This window comes from Rattus norvegicus, chromosome 6 (genome assembly GCF_021556685.1).
Source record: "Rattus norvegicus strain SHRSP/BbbUtx chromosome 6, alternate assembly SHRSP_T2T, whole genome shotgun sequence".
NCBI classification, from domain to species: domain Eukaryota; kingdom Metazoa; phylum Chordata; class Mammalia; order Rodentia; family Muridae; genus Rattus; species Rattus norvegicus.
In genome coordinates, this window is record NC_141539.1 from 89419964 (window position 1) to 89439009 (window position 19046).

The window sequence follows — 19046 nt, forward strand, 5'->3', positions numbered from 1 at the left end:
AGACAATTCCGTTTAGCCTAAGGAGATGAATAACTTCTATGACCAAACCAAACTGCTAAGTATGTTGAATATGTATATCACACACACTCAAGACTGACAAGTGCCTGTCATCTTACCCCATCTTACTGACACTGGTTTCAGATCCAGTTATAGATGGTTGTCAATCACCGTATGGTTGCTAGGAATTGAACTCACGACCTCCGGAAGAGCAGCGAGTGCTCTTAAGCCCTGAGCCTTCTCTCCAGCTCCAAAGAGCAAATTCTTTTTTTTTTTTTTTAAAAAGATTTATTTTATTTATTATATATCTAAGTACACCGTAGCTGTCTTCAGATACACAAGAAGAGGCCATCAGATCTCAATTACAGATGGTTGTGAGCCACCATGTGGTTGCTGGGATTTGAACTCAGGACCCTTAGAAGAGCAGTCGGTGCTCTTAACCTCTGAGCCATCTCTCCAGTCCTATTTCTTTTTATTTTAGTTTTTTGAGATGGAATTTCTCTATGTAGCTCTGGCTGTCTTGGAATTCACTTTGTAGACCAGGCTGGCCTTGAACTGAGAGATCTGCCTGACTTTACCTCCTGAGTCCTGGGACTAAAGGCGTGTGTCACCATGGTGAGAATTAAATTTCTTACCATTATCATTTTAGCTGTATCTAGGAAATATATCTATTTCATTTTTTAAATTTTTCTAGATTAATACAGATTATTATTTACATTTGGGAAAATAGTTAATGTTTCTTTGTTTGTTTATTATTTGAGCCAGAACTGGCTTGAACTCACTGTATCTAAAGCTGACCTGACACTATTACTAATCCTCCTGCCTTTCCCCTTCCCTAGTGCTGGATTACATCACTTCTCACTACCTCCATCCTGAAAGACAGTTTAAACTTTATATTCCAGCTATGTGCAAATTCATTTGTAGAGTTAGCTTGTATTTAATTCATTTATTTTCAAAAGCTTTCTAGACATTACATGATTTTTTTTTTTGGAAGCAAGGTTGGGATTTAATAAAGATATTTTAATATAGGCTTCAGTGCAGGGATTAATAGGAAGCATTCAGAAGAAGTTAAGACATACAAGAGAGCATGGGTAGGCGTCTCTTAGAAGAGTCAGAGAAAGAGAGACATACCCCAGTGTGGGTACAGGCTCCTCAGTGGACAATCAATCTTTTTTTCAAAAACCTTAAGTCTTATACTTTTAACAATAAATGCAATTGAACATGCATTGATTTAAGTAGTAACAAACAGCCTTGAATCATTCCAGATACAAATGACAACAGGCACACATGCACTGGATAGCCCAGGCTGGCCTTAACCTGTTCTTTCCTTCTGTTTTGTTTTGTTTTGTTTTGTTTTGTTTTGCTTTGCTTTTTTGGTGAGGAGTGGTGGTGGTAGTGGCAGGAATTGTAACAAGGTTTCTCTGTATAGCCCTGGCTGTCCTGGAACTCTCTGTGTAAATGCAGCTGGCCTCAAAGTTGAGATCCGTCTGCTTCTGCATTCCAAGTGCTAGGATTAAAGGCACTCGGCTAGCCTTAAACTCTTGGCAGCCCTTCTCCCTCAGTCTTCCAAGCACTGGTAGTATAGCTATGAGCAACCTGCCAGCTCACTTCTCATGCATGATAATTTGGTAGATGTACTGGGTGGTTGTAACACAGAAGGTTAATTGGCCCAAGATGTCTTCATTGTTTGAAAGATGACTTGAAATCTTAGTTCTCATGCAACAATTTCTTTTTTATTTGAAGTACTAGGGATGACATTCGGGCCTCAGCCTACTGCCTAGACAGCCTACTACTGAACCTCATCCCCACCTCCAATAACTTTTATTTACATTATTTTGTTATTGCTTGCTTATCTAGAGACAAGGTCTTGCTTATGTGGTCCAGGCTATCCTTGAACCTGCTGTAATCCTCAGTTTCCTGAGTGCGGAGGTTGCAGGCTCCCACCATATTCATCTTCAAAAAGAGTTCTTTAAAGCACCAATCCAAAGAGTGTTTTTTTTTTTTTTACACCAGTGGTTCTCGACCCCTTTGGGTTTGACACCTTTGGGTAGGGGGGACTCTTTCATAGGGGTCGAGTATCAGATATTTATATCACAAAGTAGCAACAAAAATGATGCCATGGTTGGCGATCACCATCACATGAGGAACTGTGTTAAAGGGTTCCAGCATTGGGGAGGTTGAGAACCACCGCATATATCTTCTTGTCTCGGCCGTCCGTATATTCGCTTGTCGTCCTAATACGGTATCTGAGGCTATCACCTCTAGCACTCTGCTGGCTAGTTTTTGTCACCTTGACACACGTAGAGTCACTTGGGAAGAAGGATCCTCAACTGAGGAACTGCCTCCATCCATCAGGTGGGCCGAGGGATATGTCTTTGGGTCACCTTGATTAACAGTATTGTGGGGTGGCCATCCTTGCTCGTGAGTAAGCCGAAATCCTCCATGGTCTCTGCATCAGTGTCTGCTCTAACTAGATTCCAGCATTCCACCCAAGGACTATAACTTGTAAGATGAAATAAACCCTTTCCTCCCCAAAGTTTCTTTTAGTTAAGTGTTTCACTAGAGCAACAAACAGTGAACTAAAGTAAACACTGAGACAAATGGTCATCGAGGATATTTTATCTTGCATAGACCTTTTTGTTTCTCAGTGCTGGGATGAACCATAGGACCTTCTGTGTACATGCTAGGCAAGCACTTTTTCCCCACTTAGTTACACCGTGGGCCTTTATCAGTAATGGTTTTCCCTCCTGTTTCTGTACCTCACTATAGCCCAGGCTGGCCTAGAACTCATGTAGCCCAGGCTCACCTTGACTTTTAGCTATTCTCCTATCTTAGCCTCCTGAGTGCTATGGTTATTACTGGTGTGCCCCACCATATCCAGTTTCATTCTTAATTGGAGTAATTCTACTGAGGTCTGCCTTGTATATAATGGTTTGCCTTTATATGTGGTGTCTAGCATCTTTATTTTTTATTTATTTATTTATTTTTTGGTTCTTTTTTTTTTCGGAGCTGGGGACCGAACCCAGGGCCTTGCGCTTCCTAGGTAAGCGCTCTACCACTGAGCTAAATCCCCAGCCCCTAGCATCTTTAAAATACCTTAAATGGGGCTGGAGAGATGGCTCAGCAGTTAAGAGCTCTGTCTGCTCTTCCAGAGCTCCTGAGTTCAATTTCCAGAAACCACAGTGGCTCACAACCATCTATCCTGGGATCTGATGCCCTCTTCTGGCATGCAGGTGTACATACAGATATGTACTCATTTACATAAATAAATAAGTATTTTTTAGAAAATAAATAACGTTTGAGCATTAGTTGAGATTTGGCTTGAGTATCATCAAATCTAAGTCATTTGTTTATGGGATACAGTGCTTTGGTGGTAGCTCCATATACCAGACTGTCAGTGTATCAATGGAGGAATAACCATAATAGACCAGACGTAATACCTTGTTTCATTGAACCACTATTATTTTCACATTGAGCAGATGAAGTTAAAATCCTTTTTTTTTTTAAGGTTGTAAGGGAACTGGTCAAATACACCAATCACTTTCGAATCTTGGCTCTTAGTGCCACACCAGGTAGTGATATCAAGGTAAGTACCATGACTTTTTATTCATTATGTGAAAGGAAATACAAATTTTTATATAGGGCCAGATCAGCTTTCCAATTTAGTATTCCTGGTATGGCTTGAGGATGGTGGCATTTGTATAACTGCAGAAGTTTTTTTTACAGTAGTGGCATCTGTCCCTCTCTCTTTTTCTCCCCTCTCCCTTCTTTTCTTTCCTGTTTGGAGACTGGTTCTGGTCATGTTGTCAGGCAGGCCTTCAACTTCTTACTCAAGGGATCAGCCTCCAACTTGGTTATGACTGCAGGCCTGAGCTCCAACTACAGCAGCTGGTCTGGACCTTGAAGCCAGAGCCTTAAGCATGCTATGTCTGCTTTTCTGAGCTCCTAGCCTCGTTCTAGTATTTATTGAGCCACGGTCTCCCTAGGCAGGCCTGATCCTTGTTTTACCCTCCTGAGTATCTCAGGTTGTAGGCCATGCCATCTTAAGGGCCTAGCTATATATTTTTGTTTGATTGTTCACTTGTTTGTTTTTTTGTTTTTAAGTTTGATTTTTCCACTATTTTTTGCCATCAAGATAATTTGTAGAAGATTAAAATGTTTATATGACTTTCATCTTTTTTTTCCTGATACTAGCATTGATATAATTATAAATATAAACCACAGTATAAAAAGGACAAACTAATACTTCCTCTGCAGATCTCAATCTTACTGAACTTTTCCAGTGTGCTCCCTTCACACACACTCACACACACAGATGTTTTTTGCATTGTGTTTAGTCAGAATGTCTCTTCACTCCCATCCAGGATGTGATGATAGCTCAGTCTTCCTTCCCAGGATCATAGGCTTTTTAAAAAAATTATTTATTTATTTTGTTTTTGTATGAGGGTGTCCATGCCCTGGAACAGGAGTTACATCCACTTGTGAGCTGCCATGTGGTGCGGGGAATTGAACCCCAGGTTTCTGGAAGAGCAGCTAGTGATCATAACCACTCGTCCATCTCTGCAGCCCTGACTGTATGCTTTTAAAGAGTAGGCATGAGCTGTTTTGTAGAATATCACTCAATTTGCATTTGTCTGGTGCTTTTGTGATGAAGTAATGTTATTCATTTCTTTGCAAGAATGTTCTAGAAGTGAATTGGAACCTTTCTCAGCATAACCTAGCAAGGAATGCATGCTGTTGACTAAGTGGTTAAAGCTCTGGTCTTCTGCATTGTAAACTTACCTGCCTTAGCTTGCGGGGGAGAGTCACCGAAAACATGCACACGTCTTACTTCGGCATCTAGCTCCAGGTCTAGCTGCAGCAGTTATGTCTTTAACATTTGCAGCTTTGCCATTTCTTCCTTCCTTTCCCTAGTTTCTTTTACTTAGTTTTTTAGTGTTTGAGAAAGGGCCTTATGTAGTTCAGGGTGGCCTTGAACTCATGATGTAACTGAAGATGGCCTTGAACTCTTGATCCTCCTGCCTCCACTTCCAGAATCCCAGTCCTATAGACATGCACTCACCAGGCCAGAGGAATGCTGTGCTGGGGATAAGCCCAAGTTGTTCTGCCTGCTAGAGCAAGCGCTCTACCACTGCACTGTATTCCTAGCCCAAGTTGGAAAGTACACACAAACACACACACACACACACACACACACACACACACACACACTCTCACACACACACACTCACACTCACATACACACACACACACACTCACACACACACACAAACACACACACATGCCTGTGTTCTCTCAAAACCCTGTCTATCTGTCTATCTATTTATTTATCTATGTTCGTGTGCACTAATGTATGTTTATTATTTTTCAGAGGACTAAATCAGGCATTATTTTGTTGCCAATTGCCCTAGCTTTGCCTATTGGGAACATTTTGAAATGACTCCTGTGTCTGTTAGTCGTGTACCACCACACCACACCACACATCACACCACACCATACACCACACCACACACCACACCACACATCACACCACACTACCTGTTACTTTTTAAAGGCATTTCTTAACTCCCTGGTATGACAAATTAGTGGGGTTTTTTCTGCTCCATGAAATCAACCGTTTCTCCAGGTATCTTTGGGCAGTACTAAAAAATGCAGCCTTTCCCCACTTGGTGCAAGTAGTTAAACCTGCCTTCAAGCTGTGCATGCAGTCTGCTACTGAAGCAATGCCCTGACCCCCAAGTCAGACCGTGAGTTTTATTGTACAACATCCTGGTTTCTTAGGAGTGCGGTCTTTGTCTGCTGATGTTCTCTAAGGTTGTTTTACCTCTGACACATTGCAAGCCTCTTTTTTTCCCTCTACACATAATCTTTTTGTTTTTATTCTTTGGTAATTCCATACTTCATACATGGTCTTCGTGACAAATAGAAATTGCATCTCTTCGCCTCTTTATTCACGTTTAAATATCCCCTATTAAAAAGATCTATTTTAACTAAATTACTACATCACATTCCACACCATACAGCTAGTCATCGCAACCACTCATAGTTGTGTGTGTGCACAATTGCATAAGTGGTGTTCCTGCTTTTGCTCAAACACAGAGCCCACAGGACAGTGGTAGCCATCCAGCCCTGTGACTCCTCTGGCCGCCCTGTCTTTGTCCCCCAGTACTGTGCTGTAATAATGTACACATAGTCACACCCAGGTGTCTAGTTTTTAAAGTGACCTTTACGTGGACCCAGGGGGACATCATCATGCTTTTATAGCAAGCAGTCATAACCATTGACCCCAGCTCTCTTGTTTCTTAATTTAAAATTTATCATAATCTGCCTTTCTGCCCCAACTAAACTATAAGATACATGCACACAATAGTTAAGCCCACTCTACCAGTAGTTTATGCCTAACCAACCGAATGCCTGGTCAATGGAATTTACCCACATATTTGTTGAGGAGGTATAGTAGCTCACAATTGTGATCCCAGCACTTACAGACCTAGTGCAGGAACACTGCCTCTAGTTTGTGAGCTCCCTGGGTTATATAGTGAGATCCAAGCCAACCTAGCTAAAATGACAAATGACACTGTCTGTAAATAAATAATAATAAGTAACTATTGAGCAACAACAAGAAACTTGTGAGTGAATGAAATATAGGAATATGTATGTATATATATATATATATATATATATATATATATATATATATATATATTTGTACATGCCTTTAGTTCCAGACTGAGGAAGCAGAAGCAAGCAGATCTCTGTGAGTCAGAGGTTGACCTGGTCTATGTAGTGAGTTCTAGGCTGGCCAGTGTTATACAATATGACCCTGACTCTATTAAATAGATAATAATAAATGAAGGCCTTAATTTTATTTACTTGGTTGGTTGGCTTTGGTTTTTTTTTTTTAAATATTTTTCAAGATTTATTTATTAGATATGAATACATTGTCGCTGTCTTCAGACATACTGAAAGAGGGCATCAGATCCCATTACAGATGGTTGTGAGCCACCATGTGGTTGCTGGGATTTGAACTCAGGACCTCTGGAAGAGCAGTCAGTGCTCTTAACCACTGAGCCATCTCTCCAGCCCTGGCTTTGGTTTTTTAAGACATGGATTCTCTGTGTAGTAGCCCTGGCTGTCTTGAAACTTACTCTATAGACCAGAGTGGCCTTGAACTCAGAGATCCACCTGCCTCTGCCTATTGAGTGCAGGGATTAAAGGTGTGTGCCGCTGCTGTCACCACTACCACCCAGCTGAAAGCCTTAATTTTTTTTTCCCTGAAAGCCTTATGAACTTTTATGAAGCCTTTTATGAACTGGTGTAAATGTGGTACTTAGATCTGTGGACCTCATGCACTAAGTGGGTGCGTTTGTCCTATGCTAAGTTTTGGGTATGCAAAGGTGATTAAGACGAGCTTGGTTTTGAAAAGGTTTTTTATTATCTTATATGTATCAATGCTTTGCCTCCATCTATGTCTGTGTACCATGTGCATACCTGGTGCCCAAGGAGGCTAGAAGAGAATGTCGGATCCTCTGGAACGAGTGTTACAGACAGTTGTGAGCTGTTGTGTGTGTGCTGGGAGCTGAGCCTGGGTCCTTTGGAAGGACAGATGGTTCTCTTAACCACTGAGCCATCTCTCCAAACCCTAAGATGCAGTTCTTGCCTCAGAGTACTTTTTGAGTTAAACTAATTCAGAATTCCTTCTGTTTTGTTTTATGTTTGTGAGGTAGAGTCTCATTTTGTACAAGTCTAGGTTAAAACTTAGTACAAAGCCCAGGCGGCCCTTAGCCTTGAGGCCCTCCCTGCCAGGCATGCAGTTGCCCCTCAGGCCAGGCTTGTTTCTTTTCTTTTTAACTGCTGATCATAGCGTCAGTGCTGTGGCTGACACAGTAGATCTCAGTCCCACTACACTTGTTTTTTTTTTTTTTTTTTTTTGTTTTGTTTTTTTTTTCCGGAGCTGGGGACCTAACCCAGGGCCTTGGGCTTGCTAGGCAAGCGCGCTACCACTGAGCCAAATCCCCAACCCCCCCACTACACTTGTTAAGTGAGTGATATTTACTCAGAAAGCTGTTACAATATCTACTTATTATTGTATCATTGTGTTTTTGATGCAGGGTCTTGTAATGTAGCTCAGGCTAGCTTTAAGTTTATAGTTGAATTTATAGTTGAGCTGCTGCCTAACTTATACCCCACTGGTTCTGTGTAGGCTGTGCAACAGGTGATCACTAACCTACTAATTGAAAAGATAGAGCTTCGTTCGGAAGACTCTCCGGATATTTTGCCTTACTCTCACGAAAGAAGAGTTGAAAAGCTTGTTGTTCCCCTTGGGGAAGAACTAGGAGCCATTCAAAAGACATATGTCCAGGTAAGCTGTTTTCATCAGGTCGGGGTATGATAAATCAGCCGGTAGTGGGATGATCTCAGTTAGAGCTTAGAGAAGTGTATGTTGTACTTCGTGTAGTAGAGTATATATGCAGCATTGCCTTTCATTATAAAGTTGAAAAAAATCTCTGAAATTGAAACTTTTGGGGACAGATAGCCCTATTTTCATATGTACTAAAAGATTTTTTGTTTACAAAAATGGGCCATTTGTGAAACAAATTAGTAGCCTTATGCTGGCCGTGGTGGTGCTGGGATTGCCTGTGGTACCTACTGAACATACATCTAGATGGCTCTGGGCTTTATATTTTTCTAGCCTAGGCTAGACTGGAACTTGTGACCCCCTGGCCCCATCCTCTTGAGCATTCCTGCAATCTTACAGGAATTGCAGGCAGCCCCTGAAAGCTTTACATCTCCACCAGGAAACATCTCGGTGAAGGAGGACTGAAACTCAGTTCGGTCCAACTTTAATAACTGGTGTTTGCCCAGTATGTCAGGAGTCTGACATCAGCTTATTTATTTTTGCCATATTTAAGTATAGCACAATTGTGGAAACAAGTTTTCACATAACAATTCACTTGGGCCCATGAGTACAAGAAAGGTTACAACATTTTTACAAACTACATAATGGCTTTATCCATATGGGTTCTGCTTATCTTAGAAACAATGCTCAAAACAAAGGTCTAGGGAGAATGACTGGGGTGAACAGAACCCATAATGCCCACAGGAGTCAGGATTTGACCTGGCCCTAAGATAACATAGAAGTCACTTAGGCTGTTGTAAAGTGCAAGTGACATTTCTCACGAGGACATCCTGCAATGCACAGAATGGGCATCCCATAACAAGGGATTCCCAGGCCCAATTACCAAATGCCAGTATTGCAGCCATTGAGAAACTGCTAGTGTTTTAAGGCCGTTCTGTCTGCCCTTTGTTCTCTTAGGAGACCATGTGTTTTCAGATCTTCATCCTCACTGATTAAGAATGGTTTCCATCCCCCTCCCCCAATCATCCACTGAGAGATGAAGTAAAGTATCCTTTTCCTCAAATTTGGGCTTGTCCTGATTTAGAATTAAGCTAGTAGGCCAGGCATGGACACAGAGACCATTCCTCACAGCTGACAGAGCAGAGGCAGGTGGATCTCTGTGAGTTCCAGCTTGTCTGTATAATGATATTGTGGTAAGCAGGGCTACATAGTGAGTATCTGCCTACCAAGTGGGGAAGGAGGAAGGGAGGGAAAGAAGGGGACAAAAGAGATAGCGTTGGGATGTTGTTCAGTAATAGAGCACTTGCTTGTGCCTTTCTTGTGCAAAACTTTGGGTTCAGCCCTAAGTGTTGAAAAAGAAATGAAAAGTAAACATGGTCTTGAGTTATAGTTTGATTTTACACTTCTGTTTACTCTTAAGTGGATGGTATCTGGATATAAATGACAGTGCTCTGGAATTTTAATGTCTTGTGTTTAAAAATTAATTTCATAGTATATTTTATTAAATATAGATCTTTTACTATAGCACACACTTGTATAAATATATGATAAAGTCATTGTATTTAAAAAAGGACTTAAAAGTAAACTTGAATTAATTTTTTTTTAAATTTGTAGATTTTGGAAACATTTGCCAGTTCTTTGATTAAGAGAAATATTTTGATGAAAAGAGACATTCCCAACCTAACAAAATACCAGATAATTCTGGCAAGAGATCAATTTAGGAAAAATCCATCCCCAAATATTGTGGTATGTATTTTTAAATACATTTTGTTGTATTTGACTAAATGTTTATTGGGCACTTAGTAAAATCTAAATGATAATTTCCTAGATATATACTAATTAGTTCAGCAAGAATTTACATACGATTTATTGAGGGAGTGCCACCAAACCGGAGTTTAGTCATGGAGGCTATGTGATGCAAGGAGAGTTGTCCTATACAGACACACATACATACATACATACATACACACACACACACGATAAACATTAAAATGTTTTAAAAAATAGGTGTGATTTATCTAGTTTATGTTTAATTAATTGATGTCATGTATATGTGAGTTTGGAGTTTGGGTACGCGTGCCCTGTTCATTCCCACCATCCTCCTTGTTGAGGCAGTCTTGTTGTTGGTGATGCTTCTGTGTATACTCCAGGCTAGCTGGCCCACCAGCCTCTACCCTCCATTTTGCCATAGGAGTGCTAGAAGTACAGATGTGTCATATCACATCCTGGTTGTCTGTTTGTTTTTGAGGTAGAGCCTCAATTATAGAGCCATGGCTGGCCCTAAACTGAGTGTAGTCAAGGCTAGCCTAGACCTCACATAGCTCTACCTGCCTCTGCTTCTCAGCATGCACTGCCGGGCCAAGCTTGTACCTGTTTTAATGTGGGTTCAGGGGATCAGATTTGAGCCATCAGACTTGCGTATCTAGAGCTGAGCTACCTCTCCCATACATTTTAGCTTTTAACAAATAGGCTTTTGGTCTATTTCTGACTAAAACTTAAAGCAACAACATTTAGTCAAGCTCTTGACACCAGAAGTCAGAAGAAGCATTCTACCAAACTTGAAAGAAAGAAGCAAAGAAACAAAGAAAAATTGATTGTATTTGTTTAATTGTTTGTTTATGTGTGTATGCCCATATGTATATATGTATATAAGTATGTGTATGCCACAACATGCGTGTAGAGGTCAGAGGACAACGCATAAGAGGAAGTTCTCTCTAACCATGTTTAGGGATTGACTCAGGTCACTAGTCATGACCTGCTGAGCCACCAGCTCCTTATTTAATTGTAGTAGAAAAATAGTGAATGGATGGGGAAATGAAATGTTTATCAAACTGTGTCCAAAGTCAGAAGAGATGTTCACCATACAGACAGGCTCTGGGTTCTTTGAACTGAGAATGATCTGCACCAGAAGGCCAGAGGCAATTGAAAGAGGACAGTCACTAATGTGGCTGAGACAGGGAATGGAGGTCATTAATGTTTGGCCACATGGGACTTGCAGTGTTGTGTCAAGAAACTAGGGGACGAAAGTGGATTTAAGTTGGGTGTGGTGATTGATGCCTATAATTTCAGCATTGAGTAGATTGAGGCAGGAGATTGCTGGGTTTCTGAGAATTCTAAGACAACCTAGGCTGTACTTGGGGAGCCCCATCTCAAACAAACAAAATAGATTAGTGGAAGGAAGAAAGGAAAGAAGGGTGGGGGAGAGGGAAATAGTATCTTTATTAAATACAGTAAAATGAAAGTCTGGTCTGTCTTGGTGAGCTAAAGCTCTCTTATGGATGTGCCTCTTGAAGCCAGACAGGGCTATATACTCAGTTCAGGCCAGATTGAGGCCATATAGCAGACCCATGGTACACACACACAGACACACACAGACACACAGACACACACACACACACACACACACACACACACACACACACACACACAGAAATTAACAAAATATTTGTCCTTCATGGGACCAAGTCTATCCAACTATTTTCCATTTGCATCATAACTCATATATTTGTGTCAGTGCTTGACCTATGGTAGATAATTAGTAATGGCTTCATAAGGACACATGAACCAACCTATATACTGTAAATAATTTACCTATAAAGAAAAATAATAAATGCTAGTTTCCTATTGATTTCTTTTTTTTTTTTCTTTTTTTCGGAGCTGGGGACCGAACCCAGGGCCTTGCACTTCCTAGGCAAGCGCTCTACCGCTGAGCTAAATCCCCAACCCATTGATTTCTTTTTTTTTAAGGGATGGGCTTCATATTGAAACTACGTGACACTCACATAGCCACACCCTGTCATGTGACACTCAGTAGAACCATCAAGTTATAACCAGTGTAAATAGTTCTTCTGGTCATCTGAACCTTATTGTGTTACAGTGGCATGGAGTGGGTATTGTCGTTTCTTCTCTGTTGAATTGATATGTTTCTTCCAGGGAGTTCAGCAAGGCATAATTGAAGGGGAGTTAGCCATCTGTATTAGTTTATACCATGGTTATGAGTTACTGCAGCAACTGGGAATGCGATCATTGTATTTCTTTCTCTCTGGAATCATGGATGGAACCAAAGGTAAGTCGTGTGAAATTATTTCAGAGAAACAATGACACGTGCTGTTCTGGTTCAAGGGATTGAACCAAAACCAAGGTTTGAGTCCACTTAAACGTGAATTAACTTTTTTTTTTTTCAGTGAAAATAATTCTTTTTTCATGCAATTGTATTCTGGTCACCGTTTCCTCTCCTTAGTCTTCTCCCAGATCCTCCCCACCCCCGACCAATCCAACTCCATTCTTCTTTACTCCTCAGAAAACAAATAGGCAAAACAAACCAAAAAACCAAAAGACCCAATACCAGAACAAGAAGTTTTAAAAAAACAAAGGAAACACATGCACACAGAGAAGCAAAACCCAGAAAACAAAATCAGAAGCCATGAACAACAACAGAGACCAGTAAGGCAAAAAATACCAAGGCAAAGCAATTTGGAACAAAAATCTCCTTAAAAACCATTGACTTCATTTTGTGTCAATCATCTGTTGGTGGGCATGGGGCCTTGTAAGTATGGTTTGTATATCCATTGGAGAAAATTAAATTTTTCTCTGCAAGCTTTTGCCAGTTGGAGATAGCTTCTAGGTTAGGGTGGGAGCTTGTGTCCACTAACTCCGTCTCAGCACTGGGTGGGTTCATGTGTGTCAGCCTGTTTCGTCCAGAATGCCTGTTTCCTGGGTGTTCTCCATTTCCTCTGGCTCTTTTGGTCTCCTCTTCTGCATAGCTCCCTGAGCCCTGAGGGGAGGAGTTTGATGAAGACATCCCATCCAGAACTGAGCCTCCCAAGGTCTCCGGTTCTCCACACATTGTGGGTCTATGTTAGTTCCCATCTTCTCTGATGACCTATGGGTATACCAGAATGTCTTTAATAGTCATTTTATTGCTATGTAACTTGAGTTAACTTTAAATGCTTTGTTTCTAAAAGTGATGGAGTGTGATAATGTTCAGTGTAATTGTGCTTGCTAGCTTGATGAAAACAGTGCATCATTGTAACTTTATTTTTTTTTCAAACCATAATTTGATTGATAGTTCTTAAATGTTTTAACCTTCCTTTTAGCCCACCACCCACCAGAGGTAGTGGGGAAAAAAGAGTGGGTGCAGGGAGTGGACTTGATTAGAAAGGTTCTTTGGAGCAACTCCCGTCTCTGTTGCCTGGAAATTGGCAGTTGAGTTCACAGGTCAGCAAAGGCAGCTTGATCCACTCGCATACACTTCACAGATACACCAGCAGTCCAGTTTGGTAGAGTTGGGTTAACAACAGCAGTGACACGACCTGGCAGAGACAGCCGGGCCTCAGCTGAGTCAGCTGGAGAGACCAGGAGGCAAGCCAAGAGAAGGTCTCGGCTATGTCTCTCTCAGAGAAGGGAAGAGAAGGCTCGAGACCCACAAGCAAGTGTTGCATAGCTAGCTCTATAAGCAAGCTTAATTCAACCCCCATCACTGTCTGGTGTGTCCTATTTATACCCTCCAAACATCATGTGTCCTCAGCATGGGTCTTGCCTCAGCACATGTACCCAATCAGCCAGAAGTTTTTTGGTGCATTTCTATATATGGTGTCCCAACAAATACCGTTCAACTACATAGCATAAGGTGGAACAATACACGTGTTGTTTTCAAAGAATCCTTCATCACGTGTCCTTTCACATGCTTGCTTTAGCAGAACATCCTTTCTCCTGTGTCTGCTTCTGCTAAACGTTTCTTCAGGAGTCTGCCTTAGTCTTTTACCTGTGCCCACTTCAAACACCATCCAACACAATAGACTGTCCAAACAACCCTTCAGTTTCTACTCCACATCGTGAACATGGAACTAGGACAGATTGTTGACTTCCATGTTCAATTCAAGACGTTTGCCTTCATAGATAAAATTTCATTTCTTTTTCAATACGGAGGAAATGCTGTTATCTGTTCATGTTTCCTAAAGGAATGACAAGGGTAAAAACTGAGCTCAGCCGGAATGAGGACTTCACGAAGCTCTACAGTCACCTGCAGAGCGTGTTTGCCCACGTGCGAGATGCCGCTGCAGCCAGCGAGGCTTCGGCTTTCCAGAAAGGTCTGCTATTTCAGTGAGAGCTGTGTTCTTTTAACTGAGTACCATTAACGCCAGCTGCTTGGGATGCTGAGGTAGGAGTAGCCCAAGATTTTAGGCAGTCCCAGCAGCGTAGGAGACCTCTGCAGAAAAATAAACACTACCAGGTGCTGCTTTCCTTCATAAAAGTCGGAACTTTGTACATCAGTGTATACATTCTAATGTTTGTGTAGCCTCAGCCCTGCCAATGCGTAAATGTTTTGTTCAGTGAGTTAGGGTATTAGGATTGATGTATACAAATATACATCAGGCTAACAAACTTTAAATGGATTTATCAGTAGTAGTGAAAAGTCCCAGAACCACTCAGTATTGAAATGTAGTTTAACTAAAAATGTATTTTTTATTCCCTTTTGTTTTGCTGAATCCTTCTGAATTCTCTCTCAGAATAACATTTTCATCAAAATTAAAGGTTTTGTTTGCACTTACATGCTATCTAGAGGGTACTTAGATTTGGTAGGCAAAAGAAATAAGGTTTTGTGCTTGGGGCTTTTTTTGAGACAGGACCTCATGTAGCTAAGGCTTAGCCTTGAGCATTCTCTGTAACCGAGGCTGGCCTTGAGATCTTAATTCTCCTTCCTCAACCTCCCAAGTGCTGGAATTACCTGTGTACTACCACACCTGAGGGAAAATTTTAAATTTTAACATATGTCTTTTCTTTGTTTTAGATTTATTTTTATTATGATTACGTGTATGTTTGTGTTTGTGTGTATATATGTGTGTGTGTGTGTGGTGGAAGGTGGGGTAGGATGGGGGTGGGGGTGCCTGTGGAGGCCGTAGGAACTGAAGTTACAGGTGAGTCACCTGATATGAGTGCTAGGAACCAAACTCAGGTCTTCTGCAAGAGCAGTGTGTGCTCTTATCTGCTGCTTACCTCTCCGTGCCTAATGTGTACTTTCAAAAAGATGTGTTACTCCACAGTAAGAATTGCTATGGGCTGAGCATGGCACTGCACATCTTTCACTTCAACAATCCTAAGGCAGAGGCAGGCAGATCTCTACAAGTTCAAAACTATAATTGATATGAGAATATATAGAAAAAATGTTTTTTCTCCCCTCTTCAGGAAATAAAGAGAAAAAATTTGTCTATAGTCATCCAAAGTTAAAGAAACTGGAAGAAGTTATACTTGAACATTTCAAGTCATGGAATGGTGGGTAACAATTAGTAGTTTTAAGACAAAGTGGTAACTGAAAAAAAGTAAAATTCCTAGGGAGAGGTGGATTCTAATTACTCTGGATAATGATATTTAGAACTTTTGGGAAGTTGGGATAGGTGGGAGTGAAAGAAATAATGGAATTAGAAAAATAAGGTTTTATGTGAAAAGTTTAGTTTGGGGCAATATAAGAGAAATAGAAAATCAAGCAGCTCAGGTAGGTTTAGTAATGCTGTGGTTCTAGGTCACTGGGAGACAGCAGGACAGTGGCACAGCCTCGCTTAGCGTTGCCCTCAGCAGCCATCCCACCTCTTCCTGAGCACGAAGGCACTGGCCAGCTCTGGATACAGGCTGCAGTTCAGCCGTTGCTGAACTGAAAGACAGCAGCTGTGGAGTATGCAGTGCCTGTAGGGAAGGTGGAACAGGATGGTGCAGTCATTTGGAGTTCTATAGTGCTTCTCTGCAAAGGAAGTAACATGCATGTGCTTGAATGGATGGGCTGGTCAGGGACTGACCCAGGTGTTGAGCTGGTTTCTTGAGCTATTATTTCATGGCAGCCAAGGAGAAATAGGGAGTTGAAAATGTCTTTTGCAGTAGCTGTTCATGAGTACGTAGTTTCAGACTCGTGCTTTCTAGCAGGCGCTCTCACAATGCTCTTTTGTTTTGGGTGCAGTCTTAGGCATTGAGCAGAAGGCTTTGTACATGTTGTACTGAAATATTTTCTTAGCCTTAAATTCTTCTTTAAAAACATATTTCCTGTTCCACAGCTAAAAACACCACTGAAAAGAAGTGCCAGGAGAGCAGAGTTATGATCTTCTCTTCGTTTCGAGATAGCGTTGAGGAAATTGCAGAGATGCTTTCCCAGCACCAGCCAGGTGTGAGAGTGATGACGTTTGTTGGCCACGCCTCAGGGAAAAACACAAAGGGTTACACCCAGAAGGAACAACTGCGGGTAATTAATTATTAATTCTTTAGGTAATGAGATAAAAATAGGATGGATTAGCTTTGTTGTAACCCATTTTCTAATTTGGTTGTGGTGGTGCAAGTCTTTAATGCCAGCACTCAGGAGGCAGAGACAGGCATTCTCTGAGTTCAGGGCTAGCCTGGTCTTCATAGAGTACTCTAGGTCATCCAGAGCTACATAGCAAGACTGTCTCAAACAAACAAACAAACAAAAAGAGAACCCTGCGGCAGCAACAACAACAACAAAAATTTATAATCAATATGCAAATAAAGATAAGCACATTTTGAAAGATCAGATGTGTCTTATATATGTTTTGAAATATTTATTTATTCATTCAATTATTTTGGGGGTTTTGAGATATTGGTTTATATAGTTGAGGCTTGCCTAGAACTAGTGCTGCCACTGCCTCTACATCCCAAGCACTAGGATTTCAGATGTGTCCATTACACCTGTTAATGTTGAATGATTTCTGTTCTTACATCTCTAGCATGTAGCCCATGTTTGCCTTTGGGGTGCCAGAGTTCAAGGAGTAATGAAGCATTATTTAAACTTTTACAAATATTTTTATTCTTAATTATGTGTGTGTGTGGGTATGTTCACACACGATTAGAAGAGAGATCAAAAGGGTGTCAGATCTGCTAGAGCTTGATGTGGGTTCTGGGCACCAAACCTGGGTCTTCTGCAAGAATAGCAGGTGCTTTTAATTGTTGATCCATTTCTACAGCCCTTATTTTAAACTTTTTGTTACATTGAGGGATTATGTGTGTGGACACACATGTCACAGCATGGTGTAGAGATCAGAGGACAAGCTGTGGAAGTCAGTTCTCCCCTTCCAACACAGAGATCACACTCAGGTTGCGTGGCCTGTTGGCAAGTGGCCTTACATGCTGAGCTGTCTTTCAGATGTGAGGCATTCTTTCTGATTTTCTTATGTAGAGACAGGGTCTCGCTTTGTAGTCCTAGTTGGTTTGCACCTCAGACCTATCTGCCTCCTGAATGCTTGGATTTAAAGTGAGCAAGACCATTCCAGACTAGTCATTCTTACTTTAGCTAACAAGACCATACGTTTAGTTCTAAGGAACGATAAATTGGAGTAATTGGACCCAGGCTTTTTCACTGCCCTCTTCTCCTCTCAGTGTTGCTAAAGGTAAAACTGGGCTTCCTCATAGACCAAGAAACATAGTTATTAACAGAATGACTCGACAGTCGTTATTTAAAACAAAGGAATTAGAACTTTCCATTTTATCCGCCCTGTTTTGGCTTATTTTGTTATCTTATGACACCCCATGTTCCCCACCCTCATATGCTGTCCTTAATGTTTTAAAATCTGATTTGACCTTTTCAAGATGAATGGGGAAATAATGCAAACTACAAATCGCTGATACTTTCCTGAAGTGATTTTTGAGTTGTTTGTGTTTGAGGTGGTGAGACAGTTCCGTGACGGTGGTTATAACACCCTGGTTTCCACCTGTGTTGGAGAAGAAGGTTTGGATATAGGGGAAGTGGATCTCATAATATGCTTTGATGCCCAGAAGAGCCCAATCCGCCTCATTCAGCGCATGGGTAGAACTGGCCGCAGACGGCAAGGCAGGATTGTTGTCATCCTCGCTGAAGGACGGGAAGAGCGTGTAAGTGGACTGTGTATGCTGGCTGACAGCGAAATTTGAGAGCCAACCCAAGGGCAGTCTTCTAGCATTCAAAATCCAAGCACTCTAGGCAAATGTGCCGACATTGTTACTAGATTCTTAGTTTGTCTTGATTGTAAGAAAGATTTTTTTGGCAGAATTCACTCTCCTAATTTTTTCTCATTTGAAGAAACACATTTTGGTACTTCATTATAACTCATGATATGACAACTAATATTTATTCATTTTTCCATTTCCCTACACTTCTCTTTTAATGACAGCATCTGATGTATCCCAGGCTGGTTTGAACTCACTTTGTAGCCAAAGATGTCCTAGAGCTTGTGATCTTCTGGCCTGCATTTCTTAAGCGCTATGACTCCCAGGGCTGTCACAGTTCATGTGTGCCTAGTGTCTGCATGCTAGGCAAGCACATTACCAACTGAGCTGTGCACAGCATCTCTGTACTTCTGCAACAGACGTGTGCTCAGACTGTTTTCCCGTAATAGTACTTTTGAATTTTATAAAATTAGCTAAATAAATAAATGAAAAGCTAACAACATGCACCAGAGCAAACACACTGTATGTAAAAGCTTGTGTACTGATGTTCTAGTTTTTCACTGAGGTGTGTTGGTGCCCCATCTATTTGGAAAGGAACTTGAATTATACTAATATTCTCTACAGTCATGGGTGGCAGAACTTTCTAAGTATGATATTATACTTTTTACACTATTTATTACAGTAAAATATTGACAAACTATAACACATTGGGACAAGTTCAGTAAGCAAAAATAATTTCATATTATAGATTCAACATCTGTGATAGTTT

General features: G+C 41.0%; 1 protein-coding gene across 5 annotated transcripts in view; it reads left to right on the forward strand.

Moving 5' to 3' along the window:
* Positions 1-19046, forward strand: part of Fancm (FA complementation group M) — a 53391-nt gene that overhangs the window by 2841 nt on the left and 31504 nt on the right. For all 5 annotated transcript variants that reach the window (XR_015621896.1, XR_015621897.1, XR_015621895.1 and 2 more), the window contains 8 exon segments: positions 3506-3583; positions 8201-8359; positions 9971-10102; positions 12290-12422; positions 14317-14445; positions 15542-15628; positions 16399-16583; positions 18017-18223. Coding sequence is in view for 2 of the 5 variants with exons in the window: in XM_087553216.1 (XP_087409342.1) it covers positions 3506-3583; positions 8201-8359; positions 9971-10102; positions 12290-12422; positions 14317-14445; positions 15542-15628; positions 16399-16583; positions 18017-18223 (1110 nt within the window). In the remaining 3 variants the exon portion in view is untranslated.